General features: G+C 42.3%; 1 protein-coding gene across 6 annotated transcripts; it reads left to right on the top strand.

Annotated features, from left to right (window-relative positions):
- The first annotated feature begins 10,361 nt into the window (after window positions 1-10,361).
- Window positions 10,362-24,415, top strand: RNF146 (ring finger protein 146). 6 transcript variants are annotated; one of them, XM_079781409.1, is made up of 3 exons: window positions 10,362-10,451; window positions 20,303-20,403; window positions 22,662-24,415. In XM_079781409.1, coding segments are annotated over exons 2-3 (1,083 nt in total). In that variant the 5' UTR covers window positions 10,362-10,451; window positions 20,303-20,401; the 3' UTR covers window positions 23,743-24,415. The 6 variants fall into 6 exon arrangements, with proteins under 6 accessions (XP_079637535.1, XP_079637533.1, XP_079637537.1 ...); XM_079781407.1 differs by having other exon boundaries at window positions 10,365-10,451; window positions 20,298-20,403; XM_079781411.1 differs by lacking the exon at window positions 10,362-10,451 and adding an exon at window positions 10,619-10,913.
- The last annotated feature ends 542 nt before the right edge of the window (window positions 24,416-24,957 follow it).

Below are 24,957 nucleotides of genomic sequence, written 5' to 3' on the forward strand. Positions count from 1 at the left end.
CAACTTACATTCTCATGAGCAAAGACAGATAATAAACCAGGAAATAAAAATTTCAAATATCAAGAAAAGAAAAATGTTCTGGTGAAATTAAGAGTGTGATATGATAGGGCGTAACAAAGCTGAGGGGTGTTGGGGAATCACAGGTAGTCAGAAACAAACCTCTTCAAAGAAATGACTTTTAAGCTGAGAAAGAACCACCAAAGATCCAGGGAAAGAGATCTGTCTTAGTCCATTGGGGCTGCTATAACAATATACCACAGACTGGGTAGCTTATAATGAACACAAGTCTGTTCTCACAGTTCTGGAGGCCGGAAGCCAGAGGTCAAGGTGAGCGTAGCTGGGAGAGACCCCTCTTCCAGGTTGCGGAATTTTCTGCTTTCATGACCTAATCTCTCCCCGCTCCCCGCAAATGCCCACCTACTAATACCATCACCTTTGGGAATTCAGGATGTCAGCGTGAATTGGTGGTGTTGGGGAACACAAACATTCAGAACATAGCAAGACTCCTTGTAGAAGGCACAGTTAGTCCAATGTGTAGGAAAAATTTCTTTGTGTACAAAGAAGATTGGTATGTTCCAAGTTACTCATGTCACTGGAATTTTCAAATTTATTAATAAAGCTTTTCCTAGTAATGTTAACTTCTTCCATATCTATGGCTGATTTTCTTTCTCATTCTTAATAATGCTTATTTGTATTTTACATCTTTTCATAATAAAATTTGCCCAAGATTTATCTGTTATACTGTGCACTTATTTTTTAAAGCAAGCAAAACTTTTGGCTCATCAATTCTACTTTGATTTTTATATTTAGGATTTTATTCCTGTATTCTTGTGTCCTATTTTGAATTTTTAAAAAAATCTTTATTGTTGGAAGTATTACATAAGTCCTCTTTTCCCCCATTCTTTTAGTAATATTTTTAGTAATAAATTATAAGACTATGAAATTTTCTCTGATGTAAGTTTTACATTAAAAAAATCCTAATACATTGTATTCTTGTTTTATGGTTGTCTCAAATTATAATATTGATTTTCTTGTTGGCACAAGATGTAGATCTTTTTGAACTTGGAAATGGTAGGCAATTTTTCCCCATTTAATACCTTGTTTTAATGTCCATTTTAATTACATTGTTATTAAAAAAAATGACCCCAGGAACTCATGATTTGAGAAATTTATTGAAATATACTTTGTAGTCTAAGTACATGAGTTTCTTCTTTTTCCTCTTTCTCTGTTTGGCAATTATTACATGGGCACCTGAAAAAAAAAAGTATATTCTTCTCTTATAGATATAAAGTTCATTGTATATCTATTAATTCAACCTTAAAATACCATGCAATTTCTCCTTGTCATTACCTTTTTTATTTTCAGCTATGTACTCGAACAAAGGTTGAGAGATGTATCAGTTATGCAAAGCAGGGTGTGGTTTTTTTTCATATTTTGTCTTATATTTCTGACAGTTTAGTAGGACAAGTGTGAGTGCCAGAAATATGAAAGTTTGTAGCTAGAGTTTGGGGTTGTTGGGTGCTAGTATGTTCCTTTCCAGTAGGATCTGTATCATGTATCATGGTTTTTCTTGTTGCAAATACTACAGGAAAAGTTAACTCAAACTGACTTAAACAATAAGGGACTATATAAGCTCATAAAATTGAGAAATTCAGAGAAAAGGCAGACATTGAGTGTGCTTCAACAGGCCTCTGCCGATCTCTCAGTCCCACTGTCCTCCATCAGTTTGTTTTCCACTTGGTAACAACGTGGCTGAGGCAGCTCAGTGTGTGACACTTACACTTGATGTCATTCAAAGGACAAGAGGGACTGTATCCCACCCTCTGCAACAGTCTCAGGATGTCACATGATAGCAGTCTCTTAGGTCAAATGTCCACCTTAGAGTCATTGTCCCCAAGTTGGTATGTACTCATTGACTTAGCCCAGTTTACATGCCTCATTAACAGGATTGGAATAGTGTTTCCCAGAATTTTATAGATGCCCCTCCCACTATGGAAACCAAGGAAATGGGGAAGAACAAAAGGGCAAACTCAACTTTAGACAGAGTAGCAGCAAATTCCTTGTCTATGGATGCCCAGCCTTATACTGGCCCTTCTATATTCTACTTTCTATCCAAGGGAGCTGTGGTTTCCTGTGTGGTTGCTCCAATGGAAGGCACTCATCTATACATATAAAAGGCAAATATGCAAAGTGTCCCCTCGGGAGTTCTACCAAGAGACCAGGAGTTCGATTGCTTGCTATAACGTGCGCTGATCACAAGGGGGTGGTGCGGAACGTAGGGGCGACCATCGGTGGCGGCAGGGTGCTGAAGGAGCAAGGGAAGGAGGAAGTGGGAAGGTGGGGAGGCAGGGAGGCAGGGAGGCGGGGAGGTGGGGGAACCATGCAGTGGGGAAACCATGCAGTGGTGGCACGTGGGCAGTGAAGGAAGGAGGAGGTGGGGGGCCAGGGAACATGATCGGCCCTGATTGCAGGCCAGGCAGAGGGACCCTACCCATGCAAGAATTTCGTGCACCAGGCCTCTAGTAAACAAATACAAAGTGAGAGGGAAGAGGTGATTCTTCTCTTGTTCCTGGCTCTGGCAGTGACAGGGGTAGGTGACGGCTGGTGGCCATGAGATCCGGGTTCCCGCGGCCTCTGTGAGCAAATGGTCTCTTGGCTTCCTCTTGCGGTAGTTCAAACAGAAGTGCTTCTGCAGCCTCTGAGTCGGCTTCTGGGAACCCCAGCAAACCCCTGGTTCCTCCAGCCTTAGGAGAGCTAGTGATTCTGCAGCTACTGGTATCAGGGTATCCTTATCGCCCCTTTTTGGGCTCCTCCAGTGTATAATACTTTTGCAACCAAATCACTGCATTACATTCCCTTTGTTTGAAATACTTAAGGTGGTTTCTGTCTTCTAAACATGATACTGACTGCTGTGAAAAATGTTTCAAGTTTCTAGGTTATAATTGCATTAAACTGGTTTAATTAATATGCACATAATTTCATAAATAAATAATTGCAAGCCCAAATACGTGTGATTATAAAATCACTTAACATTGATTTGCTAAATCCTAATCATTTTGAGGAAAATGTGTTATTGAAAACTTATTTGCTACCTGTACGACTTTAAACTTTTTCCTTTATGTATAGGGTACACTGTTTAAGAGTTATTTTTATTAAGATAATAAATAATCGTTAAAAAATAAAATAGAGCATTTATTCTTATCTTTCAATATTATGCCCAATGAGAGCTCATATAATAAAACAAGCATGGACTTTGAAGATAATATAATCAATATAGGACATCTAAAAATCAGACATAAAACTAGGGTTAGGAAAGGTATGTTTGACTCTGCTGTAAAATTTGACGCAGTGACTGTATTGTGTTGGGCTATTTCCCCAGACATACAATTCTCATAATTCAGTTGTAACTTCTGGGGCCACCGTAGGAATACTGAGAGCTAGTCAAAGATAGAGCATTAATTATCACATTAGGGAAAGGAAAAAACACTAGGAAAATTGTCGACTATACTGTTATTTACAAAGGAATTCTACTAGAAAAGTATATTATTATTTGATTACTGTAAGTAGAACAGTATCAAATGGTAGGATAAGAGACCAAGCTATGTATCAGCTCTTAGAGCAGAATCTTCAACTGAAATGGAAAAGTTTGCTTTCCAAATCTCCCCTTGGCTTTATTTCCATTCATCTGCTAGCTATAATGATGGGTACATTCCTCAAGCTGGTTTGTTCTGTTTCCAGACATATGAGGAAGTTGTGTCCACAGTTATCAGATGATCGTTGGCATGTGGGAAGAAATCTAGCTTAGGCTTGGTACACAAAATAGCCTCAGACCAATGTTCTCAAACTTTTTGGTCTTGAGACTCCTTTAAACTCTTAAAAATGTAGAAGCGTCCAAAGAACTGTTGTTTATATGTGTTAATCTATCAGTATTTACCAAATTAGAAACAAAAACAGAAAACTGTTTAAAAAATTTATTCATTTAAAAATATGAAACCCATTAAGTGTTAACAAGTATTTTTGGAAAAATAACTATATTTTCCAAAACAAAGGTAACTTGGTGAGAAGCATGGCATTATTTTGTGTTTTGTAGAACTCTTTAATGCCTGGCTTAAGTGATAGAGGCAAATTCTAATATCTGCACCTATATTCAATCTGTTGCGACATCATACATCACATAGCCTCTGGAAAACTCGACTGTACACTGGAGAAAGACGTGTGTGAGTGAGTGAGTGAGTGAGTGAGTGAGTGAACAAAGCAGCGAGAATCATAGTATTATTATTGAAATAATTTTTTAAAATATGTTTTTATGGATTTCAGAGAGAAAGGGAGAGGGAGACAGAGACAGAAACATCAATGAATAGAGAGAATCATTGATCCGCTGCCTCCAGCAGGCCCTACCCCTGGGGTCAAGCCTGAAACTGGGCACAGGAATCAAACCATGACCTCATGGTTCATAGTTCGACGCTCAACCACTGAGCCACGTGGGCCAGGCTTGAAATAATTTTTACCTCTGAGTCCCTCTGACAGGATCTCAAGAACCCCAGGGAACAGTAGAAAGCAATTTGAAAACCTCTGCCCTAGACTAGCTACACCAATGGTTTTCAAAACAGTTTCCACTATAGAACATATAATTTTCTTATGCATGTTTTCATAGGTGTCTTTAGATATAGGGAAACAAAAAGGATATTTTGATCATTATGTAACCTGAGGTCCGGGCTGCTGTCACTACTTGAGCCAATTCAGCAGAGACAGGGTTGAATCCTATATGAACATTTATTCCAATACTGCAGCATATGGGAGAGCAGCAGGTCACCCACAAAAATCTGCTCTGCCTCTCCCCGTAAGCCAGCCACTTATATTGGGTAGAAGGACAAAGATTATGTAGGAAAGTAGGAATTACAGGCATGGGAAAGTAGGCATGGTATAATCATTACAGGTTACAAATAATGGGCTGGGGGGTGGGGGGCGCAGAGTGCGGGTGCCTCCGGGCATCCCTGGGACCAGATTACAGGCTCTAGGGCTGGGGGTTGTAAAGAGCAGATGCCTCCAAGACTAGATTGTTTCAGCCACGAGGTTGTAAATTGTTCCATGCAGATAGGCAGTTCTCGGAAAAGGAGGATGGACTGCATTCCTATGTTAGCTCCCATGTCCCAGGGCATACAACTCCCAGCCAGGTTAGAATGTGCTTTCTCTAATCAGAACAGAACCATCATGGTGAACAGAGCACAATTAATATTTCTTATAATTGTAACTAGTAGCCCGTTTGCACGAAAATTCGTGCAATAGACCTTCATTCACCTGGCTGCCTGCACCAGTTTTCTGCCGGCACCAGGGACCCAGGCCTTGGCTGTGGCCACCGCCTTCTGTCTTTTTCAGGGTCGGGGCTTGGCCCCGGGCGGTGGCCTTGGGCTCGGCGGCACCCAACATCCTTGCTAAGGATCGCAGGAGCCGACCCCCAGTGGTTTCCTGCCATCCTTGCAGGCTGCCCACTGGTGCCCAAGGCCGGGAAAGCCTCCGCCCCAGGCTTTCCTGGCCTTGGGCTCGCCGCACCCAGCATCCCTGCTACCGATCACAGGAGCCGACCCCCAGTGGTTTCCTGCGATCGGTGCAGGCTCCCCGCTGGTGCCCAAGGCCCGGAAAGCCTCGGCCCCTGGGACCCCCGGGAGCGGCGGGAGGGGCGGGATGGGCACGGCCAAGCCCCCCCAGGTGGCCGATCGCCCCCTGGGACCCCTGGGAGGGGCCGGCCACGCCCCCCCAGGTGTCCGATCGACACCCGGGACCCCCGGGAGGGGCGGGAGGGGCCGGCCACGCCCCCCAGGTGGCCGATCGACCCCCGGACCCCCGGGAGGGGCCGGGCCACGCCCCCCCTGGTGGCCGATCGCCCCCGGGACCCCCGGGAGGGGCCCGGCCATGCCCCCCCGGGTGGCCTATCGCCCCCCGGGACCCCCGGGAGGGGCGGGAGGGGCCCAGCCACGCCCCCCCGGGTGGCCGATCGCCCCGGGACCCCCGGGAGGGGCGGCATGGGCAGGGCCACGCCCCCCCGGGGTGCCGATCGCCCCAGGCACCCCCGGGAGCGGCGGCATGGGTCCGGCCACGCCCCCCTGGGTGCCGATGGGCCCGGCCACACCCCCTGGGGTGCCGATCGCCCCAGGCACCCCCGGGAGCGGCGGCATGGGCCCAGCCACGCCCCCCCGGGGTGCCGATGGGCCCAGCCACGTCCCCCGGGTGCCGATGGCCCCAGGCACCCCTGGGAGCGGCGGCATGGGTTTGGCCACGCCCCCCCGGGGTGCCTATGGGCCCGGCCACGCACCCCCGGTGCCGATCTCCCCAGGCACCCCCTGGAGCGGCGGCATGGGCCCGGCCACTGGGCACCGCCATCTTGATCTTCTCAACGGCGGATATGCCACCCGGAGTCCCGCCCCCAGCCTCCTGCCGGCCCAATCGTGGGCATAGCGGAGTTGCGGTCAATTTGCATGTTTCTCTATTATAAGGTAAGATTGGTCCCCAATATTCTATTTCTGCCCCTAATAATTAAGCAGAACAAATAACAACAAACATTTTGGAGTGTTGAGAGGTAGTAAGGGGTATACAGGGTGCCTGGAGGAGATGTGTGGTATTCAAGAAAGCATTTTATATGCTTGTGGGAAACAGACATTGGTTTATGAATAATGAGCAATTCCTAGCAGTTTGTTGCAACTCCTTTATCTTTGATTCAATGAAGCAAAATAAAATGTCAGTGACAGTAACATTATTACAGAGGTACCTTGAATCTGTTGGGATTGATTTATTTCTTTAAGTGAATCATTTGAAAGTTTGGGCATTTTAACACTTGTTGGAAATAAATTTCTTTTTAAAAACTTCTGATAATGTTGAGAGTGCTGTCCTGTAATATTCACAGATAGAAACCCATCACTATCTTTCAGAGAAGAAGTAAAGCAAGGGAATAAGAAATATCGGTGGTGGGAAATATGATTTAAAATAGGGTGGCAAGCAGAAGACTGACTGAAAAAAAAAATGGCTGTTGAGCACAGCAAGAGAGAGGACGCTGCGGGGGCCAGATATGGCGGGGATCTCCCTTTTCCGCGTCCAGCACGGAAAGAGAGATGAACTAACCAGTTCTAAGTGGAGGCGGCCAGGGATTGAGAAATAAAAGAAAGAAAGACAGAAAGAAGACGCAGAAATAGATTTATAAAGCAGGGAGCTGGGTGGAACCACTGCCACCTCTGATGGAGAGGCAGGGACCTGAGCCCATGCAGTGCATTTATTTATATATCCCCCAATACCAGGAAGTATCACCAAAACTTAGGATCAAAGGAGCTTATTTGCATTCTTGAGTAGGCCCGAGCATTCCTTGTGCTTGACTGGATTTACATATCAAAGTCACGACACCTGGGCTGAAATGAAGGCCAAGCTGATAATGTGTCCAGCCTTTTTGGGGAAGCACGTTCCCAGGGCGTGGCTCTGCCTATCGCCCTGAGTTCAGCTGACAATAATTAAAGAAATGCCCATGTGCCTTCCCAGGGGGCCCTTCTACAGGAAGCCATTATGGGAAAGAGGGTTCTAAGCAGAGAAAAGAGCAACACTGAAGACTGTGGGTGAGAGCTTCGTAGAGTCTGCTTGGGACACTAAGCTGAGTGTGCAGTTTGCGGGGTCAGAGAGGTAAGGAGGGGGGTCTTAGAGTCATCCGGGGCTTTGGTTTTTCCTTTGTTTGGGGAAACCATGGAAGCCTTTGAACAGAGGGGTGGTATGATCTGACTTCCTTTTTAATAAGTTTACTTTGCTCTCTGTATTGGGAATAGACTCAAAGAAAAGCAAGGACCAAAGCAAGAAAATCCAACCCTGGGCTAAGGCAATAATCCAAAGGAGATGCTATAGGTTGTAGCAGGGGTGGTAAGCAGCTGGATTTTGGGCATGTTTTGATTATGTGACAAATGGGCGTGGGACATAAAAGAGAGGAAGTAAAGATGGGTTAGGACAAGGAAAGATGGAGCTAATTCATTGAAATGCTGAGATTATGGTTGTGGCTGAGAGAGGATTGGAAACCTGGTTTGGGTGCTTTATTGGGATTCCTGTTGATTAATTAATTCCTTGCTTGTAGGTGGATAGAGAGAGAAGTAGACAGAATATAAGTTATAATACAGGAATGGGCAAAAGTAGTTTTACAATTATGTGTATGTGAAATATGCTTATTCTTGGATTGTTTTTTATATAATTGTTGTACTATTTATTTGTATTACAACTGTAAACCCACTTTTCCCCACCTGGTTCTAAATGTGTGCCTAGAGGAACTGAAGAACTTTTAATAGCATTTCCTAAGTTAAAAGTATTTATGAATCAGGAAACATACTTGTGTTCTGATTCTGGTTCTGTTAGGGTCATTGAAGGAGGAACACACGAGGCCAAAAAGGGTAAAGAATTATTAATTTATTAGGTCATCTGGAAAACCAGATTGGCTGAGCCCCAAAATGGCACCAGCACCCAGTGACAGGGAGTCAGAGATTTTCAAGCACTCTAGGAGGGCTTTTTCTGGACATAGAATTCTCTGGGCACGGGTCCTGAAGGAAAAGACAATGGTCTTAGCAAGTGGAATGTGGTTTAAGAGAAAGGGAATGTCAGTTATGAAGTGGTCTAAAGGTCAGTTCCTGGAGCGGGGGTGGGGGTGAGTATCGATTCAATTATTTGATCAGACCTAACAGGTTCTATCTTCAACAAAAAAGTCTTTAAGCAAGTCATTTAACTGTTATATCTATTTCTTAATCACAAAATGAAGAACTGGACTAGGTGAACTCTGACAGTTGCTGTCTGGATTCAAATTGTAGCCGTGCCTGTAAAATGGGAATAACAATAGTCCCTCCTTCATAGTCTATTATGAGCTAACTAGAGGCCCAGTGCACAAAATTTATGCACTATCCCCTATCTTCATGCTCTCCTTAACCATCCAGTTTTACGCCCTCTGTCCTGCACCCTCTCACAGTCCAGGAGCCCTCAGGGGATGTCCAACTGAGGGCTTAGGCCCGCTCCCTGTCAGTTGGACATCCCTAGCGCTGCCGCAGAGGCAGAAGAGGCTCCGGCCACCACTGCTGTGCTCACCAGCCATGAGCCGGGCTTGTGGCTGAGCACTGCTCCCCCTGTGGGAGCGCACTGACCACTAGGGGGCAGCTCCTGTGTTGAGCGTCTGCCCCCTGGTGGTAAGTGCACATCAGAGCGACTGGTTGTTCTGCCATTTGGTCTATTTGCATTTCATTATATAGGATATGTGTAAAGGGATTAGCATAAAGTCTTGCACATTGTTAGTTAATAGTAGTAGTATCTTTTCAAGCTGGAATCAAATTTTTGCTATTATGTGTTCCTGGGATATGTAGGGCAGAGGGCTTAAAACTGGATGGTTAAGGAGCGCATGAAGATAAGGGATTAAAGTTAAAACTGGAGAGCATACAATTCAATATTGCTACATCTAAAGAAGTTATAAAAATATTGCTGTTACATGAGTAAGCAAAATGGTACTATTCAATAATTGGTTGCATATTGATATATATGAATAAGAACCTTGAATACATTAATTTCAGAGGAATAGAAAAAATGTACACGTCTGTATATACAAGGACACTGAAAATTTCTAACCTTGAGTAAACAGTTAATGAGATCTCACGTGCAACATCACTGCAAGCAATAAGATAATGGCATGGAATGTTTGTCTTTTAAAAGACAGTACCATCAGTTCCACAAAAGATAAAAGTATACGCTAAAATGAAATGCAGGCTATTGCCAAAAATGTTGTTTAAAACCACAAGCACGCAACAAAATAAGCCATTTGCTTAGTTTTAGAGTCTTGTGCTAATTAATCTCTTCCTCCAGCTTCCCCTGCCCTCGTCTAGGAAAAATGGGTCCAAAAGGAAAGATCCATTTTCCCCCCGATTAAATTGCTCAACCTTTCCGAAAATGAATAAATTGGAACGGACCCAGAGGACCTTTTATTTATTTATTTATTTATTTGAACCGAGAACAAGCAGTCTTTTTGGCAATGGCTCTCCTCTCCACAACCCAAGGGCTTCTTCTGGGTCTGGAAGCAGCGCCACCTGCTGGCCCTGTGCGTGTCTTACTTCCTCGGCCCCAAAGCTCCCTCGGCGGGACCTGCACTCTCTCCGAGGCTTCCGCACCCAACTGCAAGGAAAGCAAAAATAAGCCGCAGTGAGGAGGCCCCAGGAAGTGAAGCCGCAGACCCGCCGAGGCCGGACCGGGCGGGCAGCCGGCCGCGCGCTGTAAGGGACCCGGGAACTAGGGCGGGAGGGGGCGGGCGCGAGCTCCCGGGTGCGCGGCGCCGCTTCCGGCGCGCAAGGCCCGCCCCCCGCGACGCGACGGGCGGTCACATGACTGCCGCGCGCGTTCCCGGCCGCTGCGGGCTCCGGCCGAGGAGAAAAGCCTGCGAGGTGGCCGCGGCCGTGGCCGGAGAGGTGGGAGTCGGGGCTCAGTCCCCGCGGGGGGGGAGCGGGGGGCCGGAGGGGGAGTCAGCCACGCCGGGGTCCTGGCCCGGGAGAGGAGGGACGGGCTGCAGGGTCCCCTCCCGCCGCGACACGCTCGGGGCCGGCCCTGCGCTGCGGGCCTGGGAGGGCCGGCGGCGGCGGCGGGGTCAGGGGCCGGCGCGTCGAGGGGGACGCCCTTGGGCCGCCGCGGCCGCCCTGTCCACCGCGAGGCGGGGTGCGCTGGGCCCTCCAGCCCCGGGGCCGCCCCCGCCGCGGCTGCTGTCGCAGGCGAGAAGACTGTGACGGGCGCTGCGTGGCCGGCCACCGCCGCGGCCCCTGCCCCGGCGACGGCCCGCAAGCCGGTCGCGGTCCGGGTGCGAGAGGCGGAGCAGCGGCCATTACTGCGCAGCCTCTTCCGCCGGGGTCCTCGTCGCTGCCGTCGGTGGCCGCCAGGTCCCTCTCCCCTCCCCTCGGCGGGGGTGGCAGGCCCCGGGCCCCGGCTCCTTCTGACCCCAGGACTGAGGGGCGGCGATGGCTTAGGGGGGTATCCTGCTCCCCGGTTCCCGTGTGGAGGCCTCTAACGCGGGCCTGGGGTGAGGTCGCCACCAGGCTGTCTACGGTCCCTGCATTTTGTCCTCTTCCGGAGTCTCTCCGGCTGCTGCTTTCTCTCCCTTCCCGGCCTCCGCCTCCCCGCGCGGTGTCTGGGTCGTGCCTGACGCGGAGAGGAGTCCCCCCGCCTTAACCCCCTGTAAACCCAGCGCTGCAAATGCCGAGTCGTGTGGAGGATGATTAAAGCGTCGGAACTGGGAGGACATCTCTCAGGACCGGTGGAGCCCCCCCAAAACCTCAGCGCCTCTGAAAAGCGGAGGCTGTCGCTTTGTTCTTCTGGCCCCTGGGTGCCGAGCTCCCTCCCCCCCCCCCCATCCCGTCTCAGAGAGGACGGGTCTCCCCCATTGTTGTCGCTCTTCTCTGTCCCGTAGGTGTCTGCAGGCCGGCTGCAGCATTGCTTTGAGTTGACACCCATATTCTGTCTTCTTCCCTCCCCTCGGTATCCGTTGTTTTGTTTTGTTTTTTTGTTTTGTTTTTGTATATGTTTTTTATTTGTTTTCCCTAACTGGCATGTTAGTGAGCATTATTGAGCAAGGTTTCAGAAGCCCGTACATGTTGTTTACGTAATAGTTTTGTAACGTTGACACCGGAGTTGAGGGGAGAAGGAAGCCAGGAAATGTTAGAAAATGATGTGTCTTTGTATGATGGACATTTCAGTCGCGGCCCCCGCCCCCCCCCCCATTCCAATGTGTTTACTTTTTAAATAGGATGCGAAAGTATACATTGGCATGGAAAAGTAGAATATCATGACAGAATGTGGAAGACTTAAGACTCTTTTTTTAAAAGCGAATCCATATTTAGATTTTTTTTTTTTTAAGAGAACGTGGTATATAGGACACATGAAGAAAATGACCCGCACAAATAAGGTTCATGATACCGGTTTTGATGTTTTTATGACCAGCAAATACTGTTGGTGATGAGTGCCTGGGTGTTCCAAAAACACATGAAAATAGGTCAAGTAAATCTCATTTTAAAGAGAAAGAGTGAAAGTCACTCTAGGAATAGGTTTTGGATGTGTTTGTTTTGGCCTTGATTATCTGAAATGGGGGCATTTTGTTAAGCCCAATCTTTGATTTAGAATTTATGTTTCAAATGGGCCACTGAGTTGTGGCCCAATTGAAAGTAATGGTAAACCGTTCGTTGCAGATTTTGTTGCTTACTGATGGTTAAAAACCTTGGTAGTAGTATAATCATCAGGAAAATTATATTCCTAAAGAGCTGGTCATTTGACGAGAGGAAGTAATAAAGAAATGGAGACGTGTTTCAACTGGTAAAATATTTTGTCAGTGTCCACCAACTTGAATTGTCAGAAGAATGGCGCAGGTATTTTTTAATGATTAAAAATGATTTCCTAACTCGTTAGAAAAAAATGATGGTATTAAATCTTTTCTTTTCACGATATTGACCTGTTTAGATAATAATTTGTGTATTAGCCATTTGCTAGCATGAAACACCTGTCATGCTGTCAGTGGGTATTTCAGTGCTTGCCTTTTTCCAGTGTAGTAACAGGAGGTGCTGAACCTTTTCCATTCTCTTACCTAGCTTCTGGTTGTGCCTAAGGAACCTGAATTTGTGAAACAACAGGCTGAATTAAGAGCAATCTTTGTGGGTATGAAAACCATCTTGTTAACATTCTGCTGCAACCACATGTGCTTATTTATGGACTATTTAGTGTTCATGGCTTATTACCTTTTGGGTTAATTAAAACAAGACCTGCTGTTAAGTGAATGTTAAAGTATTTAGAATTTAGAATTACAGAGGAGAGTAGGGTGAAATAGCTAAGACATGGGAGTTATGACATGACCAAGGTCAACAGATAATTAGCAGCAGAGCCTTTCTTATTTACAAAATAATTGTAGGCTATGAAATTCCTGTTTGATATGATTAAAAGACAATATTTGTTCATATTTACATTTCATGTTTTGTTAAAATGCAGAGCCAACCCGCATTTTGGGGGTGAAAATGTAAAGGTTTAATGCTTGAGTATGAAGATTGTGAATGCTATAGGTAGCCATCCAGTAATGTTTTTTAAAGGAAGTGCTATACAATAAGGGAAATAATTATTTAAAATAAAATATTGGACCCCATGTAGTTGAAATGAGTTTTTAAGTTTCCTGGTATAACCTGTGCTTTCTGTAAGTTGAGTTTAACATGGGATGAGAGGGAAAGCTAAAAATGGAAACATTAGGGCATTTAGTTACATCTCAGTTTGGGACTCTTAAGAAATCCAAAGATGTATATATGCTAAATTACAGTCCATCTTTAGTCCTTTTACTGATCCTTGCTTTTTTTTTTTTTAGTTTGTATAACAAAAATTGGAAGGTTTGAAGTATTTTTCTTTTCTGTCATTGATAGATTTTATATAAGATATTTTCCTTTTTATGTATTTTGAATAAACAGTAAAAACTATTAAACATTAGAAAATGTTTAATTAGAAAATACAGGAATTCTTCAAATCTCTATAATTTGATATTTTAACTGTTACTAGTATATGCTTATCTTTTTCTTTGGTTCTTTAAAAAGATATTCATTTGAATCTATTATCTGAAAAATAAACTTGATTTTTTTGTTTTCACCTTATGACTGACTTGAAAAGTGGAATTATAATTAATACTAGATATTTTCAGAAAAAAAATAACAGTATATGCAAATAATAGGAGTGTGAGTTTGTTGAGTGGCCATAAGATATAAATAATACAGTATTACTTCATTTTTCAGTTATTAGTTGAGTGGGTGAATTATGTCAAGTCACTGATGATCTCTAAATTCCTTCATATATTTTTTAATATAGTTTCTCACTCCCCCCCCCTCCAGAATTGTTAAGGGAGGGAAATATCTTAATTTCGTTTTAAATCTTTTCTCTTTTTATACTTTTTATGTTATCTTTCTAGAGAAGGAATATTAACATATTAACTAATTGATATTTGCATGTTAAGATTTTGTGTAAAGTTTACTATAGTGATTCACAAATTGTATTGAGTTTGGTGTATAATTTACAAATCGTTCATTGCAGCAAGGACTTACCAGTGTGTATGTTTGAATTACTTACGTTTGCCAAATTATTTCTGGCCTGTAGTTAGAATTACACTATACTTTTTTTGGATTTTTGGTTGAAAGTAAAAGCCTCTCCCCCCCCCCCCCCCCCCCCCATTTAAGAAAAAAATCTTTGATTTCAAATGTAGATGATTTCTGAGGGCTATTTCACATGTCCTTCTGAATATTAACATTCCATGCCCTACTTTGTACCCATTTGCAGAGGTTAGAGTTAATGGGTCAGTTTGGCAGAATTGGGACCACCTAAATCTCTCAATTTTGATCTCAATAGAATGTGCACATTTTCTTTTTATCTGTGTCAGCAAGGATGTGCGCAAAGTAACATGGAGTTCATTTTCTGTATTTAGTAAATAGCCAGTCTTGTAGTAAATAGCCAGTTTTGTGTTAAAGAATAATTGTTAATATACAAAATATTCTAAACCTGAACTATCCAGTATGGTAGCCACGAGCCAAATGGAGCTATTGTGCACTTGATATGTGGCTAGTCTGAAGGGAGTTGTGCTATGTAAGTGTAAAAAACACAGTGGATTTGAAAGAGTGTACACACACACACAAGAATGTAAAATTCCACATTAATAATTTCTTTATACTGAATATATGTGGAAATGGTAATGTTTTGGATATATTAGGTTAAATAAAATATATTTTTAAGTTAATTTTACTGTTTTTTATTGTTAATATGGCTAATAGAAAATTTGAATTTTTAGACCTTTTCTTTGAGATACAGTACATTGAAGAAAAAAAAAAATTTTTAAAGATACTTGACTTGAATCCCATCACCCAGTATTGATTTTGGATCAAATCCTTGTGAAAGTGGGTTTCATCATTTCTAATTGGGTATAGTCGTATCTCCCAGGGTTGTTTGAGCATTCGGTGATGTGGGTCTAATAGTGCTTCCAAACTTTAATATGCTTATGAATCACCTGGATCCAGACTTTTCATTTGTAAGGTACCCAGGTAATACTGATACTGGTTGGGGATTACAGTTTGCATAGCTAATATCTAGATTACTATATGGATTTTTATTCATTTTCCTTCCCCCAGTTGTTACTATCCATTTAGAGTCTACTGTGAAAATTATCCATAGATATAAAAATTGGAAAAGTTACTGTAGCTTGCAAGATTTACTAAAATTGATTTTATTCATGGATTTTTATCTGCATTCTGGAGAATTCATTGTCAGTGAACAATAGTTAGGTAAATCTTGTGCTTGAATGTTATATTTGTAAATGTAGTAATTCCTGCTGTTAGACTTTAAGCTCTTTAAAGAAAGGATTAGAACTTAGATATCTTTCTATATTTTTGTGGCTGAGTGCCTTGTTCACAGTTAGACTCAAATGTTGTGATATGTAAGTAAATAAGTGTGGTTTGATTGGAGAGTGAGTGAGAAAAAGAATTTTCTGTTTTCTCCATTAGCACGCACTCATTGGTTAAGGCATGGAAGCTGAGATGTCGCATTGTTAAGATTCACACAGGGATAGGAGTTTGTGGCCTATGTATAGATGGGAGACAGATATGAGGGAACCAAGGGTACTGTTAAGTTAAAATGCTTGGGCTCCAGATTCGGCAGGAAAGAAAATGAGAATGGGAATTGGATAAAGGAAAGGTGATTGGATAAAGTCAAGAGACTGCAAGTCCCTGTGAAATTAATGAGCAGGTGTGGGAATGAGTGAGTGAGCCAGAAGGACCTGAGCTTGTGGTCTGAGAATGAGATTAAGATTTTAGAGAGGCAGCAGTTTTAGGTGGCATCTGATTCCAAATGTGGCCATCATATTTTGTTTCTGGAGGAAGGGGGTGAAGTCCTTTGAATTCAGGATTTTAGGAACTGAAAACTGAGGACACTTTCTCATATTGTGTTTGAAGCATTACTTGCATCAGTATCACTTGAAGTGAGATTCCTCAATTTAATCCATGTCTATTGGCCTAGAATCTCGAGGGTTAGGGCCAAAGAATGCATATTTTTAACAAGCAGCCTCAGTGGGGCAAGTTTAAAAACCTCTGAGTTAGGTGTTGGATGATTCATTCTCGGGGATATTTAAATAGATTCATAGTGATGTGTCAGGAGTTAAGCATGAAGAGAAGAACCAATAGTGAGTAATGCCGTTGGAATAGTAGAATGTTTCCTCCTGTCTTGTGTGTGACAATGGGCAGTTTCTCTGTTGAGGAGGCTGCAGGAGGGAAGTGAATGGAGTCTTCTGTGGTGTCCTTGAAGTGTAGGCAATGAAGTTGTAGATGGTAAAGAAAAAGGATGGGGTGGAGGGAGAATCAGGACTGTAGTCATATCATGTAAAGACTAAGTTCTAAAGTCAAAGTAAAACAAAAACGTTATTTAGAAACCCTTTTTAGTCAGTTACTTTAGAAAATTCTCTAGTTTTGAAACTGATTGTTTGGTTAAATTGGTGGGATGAGCTGACTTGTATTTTAAGGACATATATCATGTTTAAAACATCTGTCTTTTAAACACTAAAATACCAGATTTTAAAGTGAGATAGATTCCACACTATGATAGAGGCACATGGAAGTAAAAAGAGATTCAAGTTTCTCCTAGCTTGTGGTTACTGTGAGACCCATCAGCTCTTCACTCATCATGTGTGTTTGATTCTAAGTTCTATGTCATATGATGCTTGGTGAAGTGGAAGGAAGAAATATTAATGTGAAGAAAGGGAATTAATGACTGAGGTGATGTTTGGTTAGTGTGTCTGGATTCTCTGGAGAAAAGGCACCTTAAGAAGGTTGGCTTAATAGTTGTAAACTTGGACATTCATATAAATAGCAGGAGGTCTTACTGTGATGAGCTTGTTTTTGCATACACTACTTCCTTGAAGAAGGCAATGGCTATAGAATACATTTTCATCGCCTTAAACAGAAACTCTACCCTTTCTGGCACCTGGTAATCGTTAATCTACTTTCTGTCTCCGAATTTGCCTATTTTTAATATTTCATGTAAGTAAGATCATACATTTGTCCTTTTTTGTCTGGCCTATTTCACTTAGCATAATGTTTTTAAGGTTCAATCAATGTTGTAGCATGTGTCAGAACTTCATTTCTTTTTATGGTTTAACTAGGGGCCCGGTGCACGAAATTCGTGCACTGGGGGGTCGGGGGTCCCTCAGCCCAACCTGCCCCCTCTCACATACTGGGAGCCCTCAGGGGATGTCCTACTGACGGCTTAGGTCCGCGCCCCACAGGGAGCATACCTAAGCTGCAGTCTGGTCTCCCTTTGTGGGAGGCAACCGGGCTGGTCAGGGGAAGGCACCAGCTCCATCACCCCACTGCTGCAGCCACTGTAAGTCACCGCAGCCACCAAGGTGTTTTCATCAACACGGACTCCAGTCCCTTCACCATGAAAAAATGACAACTTTCTTTAGGCATTTTCAAGATGTGTCTTTCATGGGATATGGATTTCTTTATTTTTTATCCTCACCTGAGGGTATGTTTCCATTGACTTTTAGAGAATGTGGAAGAGAAAGGGAAAGACAGAGAGAAACACTTTGATTGGTTGCCTCTTGCATGAGCCCTGATCTGGGCCCCGGCCAGGGAGGAGCCTGCAACCTAGGTACATGCCTTTGATCAGAATCAAACCCAGACCCTGCTGTCTGCGGGCTGAGGCTCTATCCACTGAGCCAAACCGGCTAGGGCAGGATATGATATTTCTTAGCCTTCCAGCAGCGGACCTTCGTTTTTTTTCTCCAGAAGTGTGGTGGAAAAACCCTAGATCACCTTTTTGGATTCTTATTACCCAAGTTACTAAGAATATTACCAGTGGCATACAGGAAGCTTAGCCAATATGCAGTCAGAAAAGGTGTTTCCTCTATAGTTCACACCAATGGAGGGCTGGGCCCTGCTCAGGCCTAAAGCCTCTGGCCAAAGCTTTAGGCCTGGGAAGGGGACCTCCAGCTCCCTCTGATCACCGGCTCAGCCCCTGCCCAGGCCTGCCCAGACCGAAAGCCTTTTGGGCAGGAGCGGGCCCCCAGCTCCCTACAATCAATCGCAGGGGGTCCGCTCCTGCCCAGGCCGAAAGCAGACCCCCAGCTCCCTGCCCAGGTGATCAATTGCAGGGGATCTGCTCGTGCACCAGGCCAAAGAAACCCCCAGCTCCCTGCAATCGATGGCAGGGGGTCCGCTTGTGCACCAGGCCAAAAGCCGCAGCCGGAGCAGACACCCAGTTCCCCGCCTCCGATGGCAGGGGTCCGCTCTGGGTGCCTATGTATGCAAATTACCCACCATCTTGGTTGGGTTAATTTGCATACTCGCTCTGATTGGTTGGTGGGTGTGGCTTGGATGGTGGGCGTGGCTTGGGCGTAGCAAAGATGCGGTCAATTTGCATATTACTGTTTTATTAGGTAGGATGATATTCCATTGTATTTATATGCCATATTGTTTATCCATTCTTCTGTTATTGGGCACTTGTGCCCACCGTTTTGGTTTTTGGTGGGTTTTTTTGTTTGTTTACTTTTGTGAATAGTTCTGCAATGAACATTAATGTACAAGTATTTGAGTCCCTGTTTTTAGTTCCTTTACTTCCTAGGAGTGGAATTACATGGCAATCTTATGTTTAACTTTTTTGAGGAACCACCAAACATGACCACAGTGGCTGTACTATTTTTCATTACCATCGACAGTGTACGAGGCTTCCAATTTCTCCATCCTCACCAAGGCTTGTTACATATGTTTGTTTGTTTGTTTGTTTGTTTGTTTAAATTGTAGCCATCCTAATAGATGTGGAATGGCATATAATTATGATTTTTCATTTATATTTCTAATGACTAATAATGTTGAGCACCTTTACCTGTATTTTTGGCCATTTATAAATCTTCTTTGAAAAGAGTCTGTCTTTTGCCCATTTTTAATTTTTTTTTGGGGGGGAGGGGTCTTTTTGTTGTTAAGTTGTAGAAGTTCTTTTTATATTCTGGAGATTAAGCCCTTTTCAGAGAGGTGATTGATAAAAATTGTCTCCCATTCTCTAGATTGTCATTTTACTTGTTTGACAATGTCTTTTGATGCCCCAAAGTTTTAATTCTGATGAAGTCCAATTTATCTATTTTTAATTTTGTTACTCATGCTTTTGGTGTTGCATCTAGGAATCCATTGACAAATCCAAGATTATGGAGATATACTCCTATGTTTTCTACTAAGAGTTGTGTGGTTTTACCTCTTACATTAGGGTTATTGATCTATTTTGAGTTAATTTTGTATATGGGGTGAAGTGGGGGTCTGATTTCATTTTTTTGCATGTGGAAATTCAGTTGTTGAAGAGACTATTTTTTCCCCATTGAATGGACTTGGCACCCTTTTTGCAAACCAATTGGCCATAGATATATGGGTTTCTTTCTGGACTCTCTTATTGCATCATTTGTCTATTGTTAGGCCAGTACCACATTGTCTTGATTACTGTAGCTTTGTAGTAAGTTTTAAAATCTAGAAATGTGAGTTCTCCAGCTTTGTTCTTCTTTTTCAAGATTGTCTTGGTTATTAGCCCCCCTCATAATCCCATATGAATTTGAAGATTGCCTTTTCCATTTCTGAAAAAAGGTTGTTGGAGTTTTTATAAGAATTATGCTGAATCTGTACACCATTTTGTGTAGTATTGTCATCTTCGTGGTCTTCCAATTCATGAACACAGGTTGTCTGTCCATTTATTTATCTCTTTAATTTCTCCCAGCAGTGTTTTCTAGTTTTCATTGTACAAGTCTTTCATCTCCTTGGTGAAGTGGATTCCTCAGTTTTTTATTCTTTTAGATACTACTGTAAATAGAATTGCTTTCTTGAATTCCTTTTTGGATTGTTGACTGCTAGATCTAGAAACAAAACTGGCTTTTTTGTGCCCTGAACTTGCAACCTGCTGCTGAATTTATTTACTAGCACTAGTAGCTTTCTTGTGGATTCTTTGAGATTTTCAATATAGAGAATAGAAACAGTTTTACTATCTCTGCAAATCAGGTAGATTAACTTATTTCTTAGCAATTTGTATGCCTTTTAATGTCTTTTCCATTCTAGTATAATGTTGAATAGCAGTGGTGAAAGCAGGCATCATTGTCTTGAAATTTTTTCACTTGTAAGATAAAATTTGCCACTGAATTATGTTAAATGCTAAAGGATCATACAAACTTTAATAAACTTGGTGATCTTAATTAGTTTGTAGAGAACATGATATTTAAAATTTTTCTTTTGCAGCACAGGATGAACCAGCCTTGAAGAGAAAATACTACAAACTGGCTAATGGATGTGAAAATGATGTTTTATTTTTGTGACAAGCATCTGTGAGATCTGTAATAGAAATGTAAGTATGGCATCATCGTTTTTCCAAAGCTACAGTAAATTAAGTGTACTGGTATAAAATGCAATAAATCAAATATCATTTCCAGTTAATATAATATGAGCATTTTGTATTGATTTTTTAGATGTTTTATTGAGTTAGCAATTTTATTTACATTAAATTATTGCTAATGTAGATTTCCCAAAATCTCATAGAGGAAAGTCTTCCTAAAGAAGTGAAACTAAAGACAGAATTTGCTCTTAGAAGGCTAAAAAACTAGAAAGATCTACAGTTTCTTCTAGGTTCTACTTTATCTTTACATAGCAACTTATTTACTTAAATAACCAAGTTAGGTAGACAGTATCAGCTTTTATAACTACGAGGGACTTACTGGGTTATAAAGCACTAGTTACCAAAAACTTGTTTCACTGAACTGAATTTTTAATTAATTTAATTTTAATAATTATTGTGCATTATTGCACCTTAATTCAGAGAGAATTCACTGTATCCTCCAGTTTTAGTTATTTTCTATCATTTAGTCTTTTCCAATATGATGCCTTGATTATGTACACTTATTAAAAGTGTGACCATGTGATTCTTAGTGTTGAGAATTTCATAAAAAGTGAAACCAGCCCTAGCTGGTTTGGCGCAATGGATAGAGTGTTGGCCTGTGGACTGAAGGGTTTTGGGTTCGATTCTGGTCAAGGACATATGCCCAGGTTGTGGGCTTGATCCCCAGTTGGGGGCGTGCAGGAGGCAGCCAATCAATAATTCTCTGTCATCATTGATGTTTATATCTCTCTCTCCCACTCTGTTCCTCTCTAAAATCAATAATATATATATATATGAAACCAGTAAGCATTTTTCTTCACAATTAGGGTAAATATATATTTTATTTAATTCTATTCATATGTTATCTGTCTATATTTTTTCAATCCTGTAACTCAGATAGTCTAGGTGCCAGCTGTCAAGGAATTCGATTATGTCTAGGTTACAAAATCATCTGAACTACTTGCCATCTGAATTACCCTCAGCCATTTTCTGTTTCTCTACTTCAGATTGGCCAGTATAGCTAAAGGCTGATCCAGGGGAAGTTACATGTGAGATAAGGTGGGGGCCAGACCATACAGGGCATATCATAAAATCCTGGTTTTTATCGTAAAATCAACAAGGGATATGGTTGAACAAATTAAAAGGCATACACAATAATTAAACAGTGTACTTGGTGGCTGGGGAAGTGTAGAGATGGATAGTAGATGATTCAGGAAATATTTAGGAGATGAAATTGATAAGACTTGCTGATGTTTTAGATGGGAGAAGGGTGAGAGAAGGGCAGTTTCAGTTATGGATTTTAGCTTGAAAAAGCAGATGGTCAGGGGTGTCACGGCGGGGGGGGGGGGCGGCTTTTAAGGAGTAAATAAGGAGGAAACAACTTGAGTTTAGTTTTTGTGCCTTCAAGGCATCCATGAAGAGATCTAAAATAGGTGATATGGGCTAGAGCTGAAAAGAGAGATCTGGGCTGGTGATGTCAATTGTGAGTCATTTGTATGTAGGTAACAGTTGAAGCCCTGAGAATAGATGCGGTCATCTTGAAAGAGTACAGCAAGAAGAGCACATAGCTTAGAAAAAGGTCACAACAAAAGGTCATTAAAAGAGTTGTTTCACAGAGAGGGAATGCAGTTTGACCAGTGTTTTCAGATTCACAGCAGGGATAAGGAACTTCTGGGATTTCAGCTTTAGTCTTAATTTCATAAGGTATACTTGTCAAGTACCAAAAGCATATTGCCATGTGGTAGTATTTGCAAAATTGACACTTAGTAACTAAAAGGTTACAAAACCATCACTTTCTGTAATCGTCATCTGAATTACTTACAGCTATTTTCTCTAACTACTTTCCAGACTGATTGTCAAAGTCAGTGTAGAGTGGACTGTGCATTGTAAAATCTTTGCTCGTAGTTCTATCTTACAAGGTCTGTGACTAAATAGAAATGGTATATTCATTTAAAACCAATCTATACCTTACTTGTATTTTTTTACTTTTGGCTTAACATTTGTATGCCTTAGTGCCCCCCCCCCCCCCACGCACAAGTAAAAATCAGTGACATACAAACCAAAAGGGTTTTTCTATACAAGTTAGAGTTTTTTCCTGTATTTTAACTTTTGTATCCCCATTCATTGTCTAGTATGTGGCTTGCATATAATAGGTGTTTAATAATTTTTTCTGAATTGATTTAAGAGTTAAAACATGATTTTAATGTATGTATTTTCTTTCATCTTCTTAGGATGGCTGGCTGTGGTGAAATTGATCACTCAGTAAACATGCTTCCTACGAACAGGAAAGCGAATGAGTCCTGTGCTAATACTGCACCTTCTCTAACTGTCCCTGAATGTGCCATTTGTCTGCAAACATGTGTTCACCCAGTCAGTCTGCCTTGTAAGCATGTTTTCTGCTATCTGTGTGTAAAGGGAGCTTCGTGGCTTGGAAAGCGATGTGCCCTCTGTCGACAAGAAATTCCTGAGGATTTCCTTGACAAGCCAACCTTATTGTCACCAGAAGAACTCAAGGCAGCAAGTAGAGGAAATGGTGAATACGCATGGTATTATGAAGGAAGAAACGGGTGGTGGCAGTATGATGAACGCACGAGTAGGGAGCTGGAAGATGCTTTTTCCAAAGGTAAAAAGAGCACTGAAATGCTAATTGCCGGGTTTCTGTATGTTGCTGATCTTGAAAATATGGTTCAATATAGGCGAAATGAACATGGACGTCGCAGGAAGATGAAGCGGGACATAATAGATATACCAAAGAAGGGAGTAGCCGGACTTAGGCTGGACTGTGATGCCAACACCGTAAACCTAGCGAGAGAGAGCTCTGCCGATGGAGCGGACAGTGTATCGGCACCGAGTGGAGCTTCTGTTCAGCCACCAGCGTCTTCCTCTGTGAGGCCCCTGACGTCAGTAGATGGTCAGTTAACGAGCCCTGTGACACCATCCCCCGATGCAAGCACTTCTCTGGAAGACTCTTTTGCTCATTTACAACTCAGTGGAGACAGCCTGGCTGAAAGGAGTCATAGGGGGGAAGGAGAAGAAGATCGTGAATTACCATCTTCAGGCAGGGTACCGGCACCAGACACCTCCCTTGAAGAAACTGAATCAGATGCCAGTAGTGATAGTGAGGATGTGTCAGCGCTTGTTGCACAACACTCCTTGACCCAACAAAGACTTTTGGTTCCTAATGCAAACCAGACAGTATCTGATCGATCAGATCGATCAATAACTGATGGATCACTAGCAGGGGGTGGAACAGTGAGTGCCAGTGTCAGATCTAGAAGGCCTGATGGACAGTGCACAGTAACTGAGGTTTAAATAAAAGTCTTCAGCTCCATGCTCAAGGTTAAAATGGTTATCTGTAAATTTCTGCCCACATAACATTATACTCATCCCTAGTAGTACATTTTGGGAGTGGGGGTGGGAAGGGGTATAGGAAGGATAGACCTATAATTAAAATGTCCAGTCTAACATGTCTCTGTTGAGAAATTTATTTAAGGAACTTGGGTGTTAATAGTTGAGAGCTGTTTAGTAATAACCCAGTTTTCTTGAAGTCTGTTTATTTTAGTTTTAAAAAATTCAGTTCTTTTGGCCAGCGTGTATGTATTATCTGTGCATTAATGGTCCCATCTGACTTTTGCATTTTGTCTTACTTTCCTGCATGGATTGACATAAAGCCATTACTAAAATTTGGCACCTATGAGATGTCTGGTATCAGTTTTAACAGGAAGCTTAATTAATGTGAGAATACATGTGAATTTGGGGTTTTAAAATAGACAAAAACTATTTAATAGTAAAGTTACTGAAATGTAAAGAAAACACCTAATAATTTATGTTTCATAATCTTGTCTGTAACATATTCATGGCGTTCCCATAGACTTTGCTGTCTAGTCTTTGTAGTTTGAAGTTTCTCTTGATCGTTTTCTTTTTGGTTACAAAATTTATAATTTAATAAATACTAGACTTTATCAAAAATCATTTGTCTTTTGCTTGAGACTGGAAAGAGGATGGAAACATTTTGACATTTTTGACCAAAGGTCTCTAAAAACATGGTGGTTTCAGTTAGTAGTATTCAGCTTAAATGAGTCACCTGCTCAGAGAAGTCTGATTTTTTTTCATAGAGAGTATTTAAACAGAATTTGCAGGGAATGTGCATGGAATAAATACATATGGAAATAGACCTAAAGCCTGTGAGACAAATTTCTTTAATAACTGGTAGTAGAGACCATACATATTTTAGATTTTTCTTGCCAGTCTTCATTAGTGGTCTAATACTCATCTAAATTAAATGGTAGGCTTACCAGTATTAGTAGACCCAAACTACCTTTACACAAAAGGTTGTAGAACCTGTGGCAAAGTAGGAAATACTGGGTTCACTTGGTAATCTAGTTTGGTTCTGCAAAAAAGTAATGTAAGTTTATCTTACTACATTTTCCTAGCTCAACACAGTAGAATCATGTTGATGAAGCATATGTAAGTTATTTTAAAATGTGAATTGAATTTTACAAATAGCAAATAAAAACTGTCACTACT

The sequence above is a fragment of the Cnephaeus nilssonii genome (assembly GCF_951640355.1).
Source record: "Cnephaeus nilssonii genome assembly, chromosome: 9".
In the NCBI taxonomy this organism is placed as follows: Eukaryota; Metazoa; Chordata; class Mammalia; order Chiroptera; family Vespertilionidae; genus Cnephaeus; species Cnephaeus nilssonii.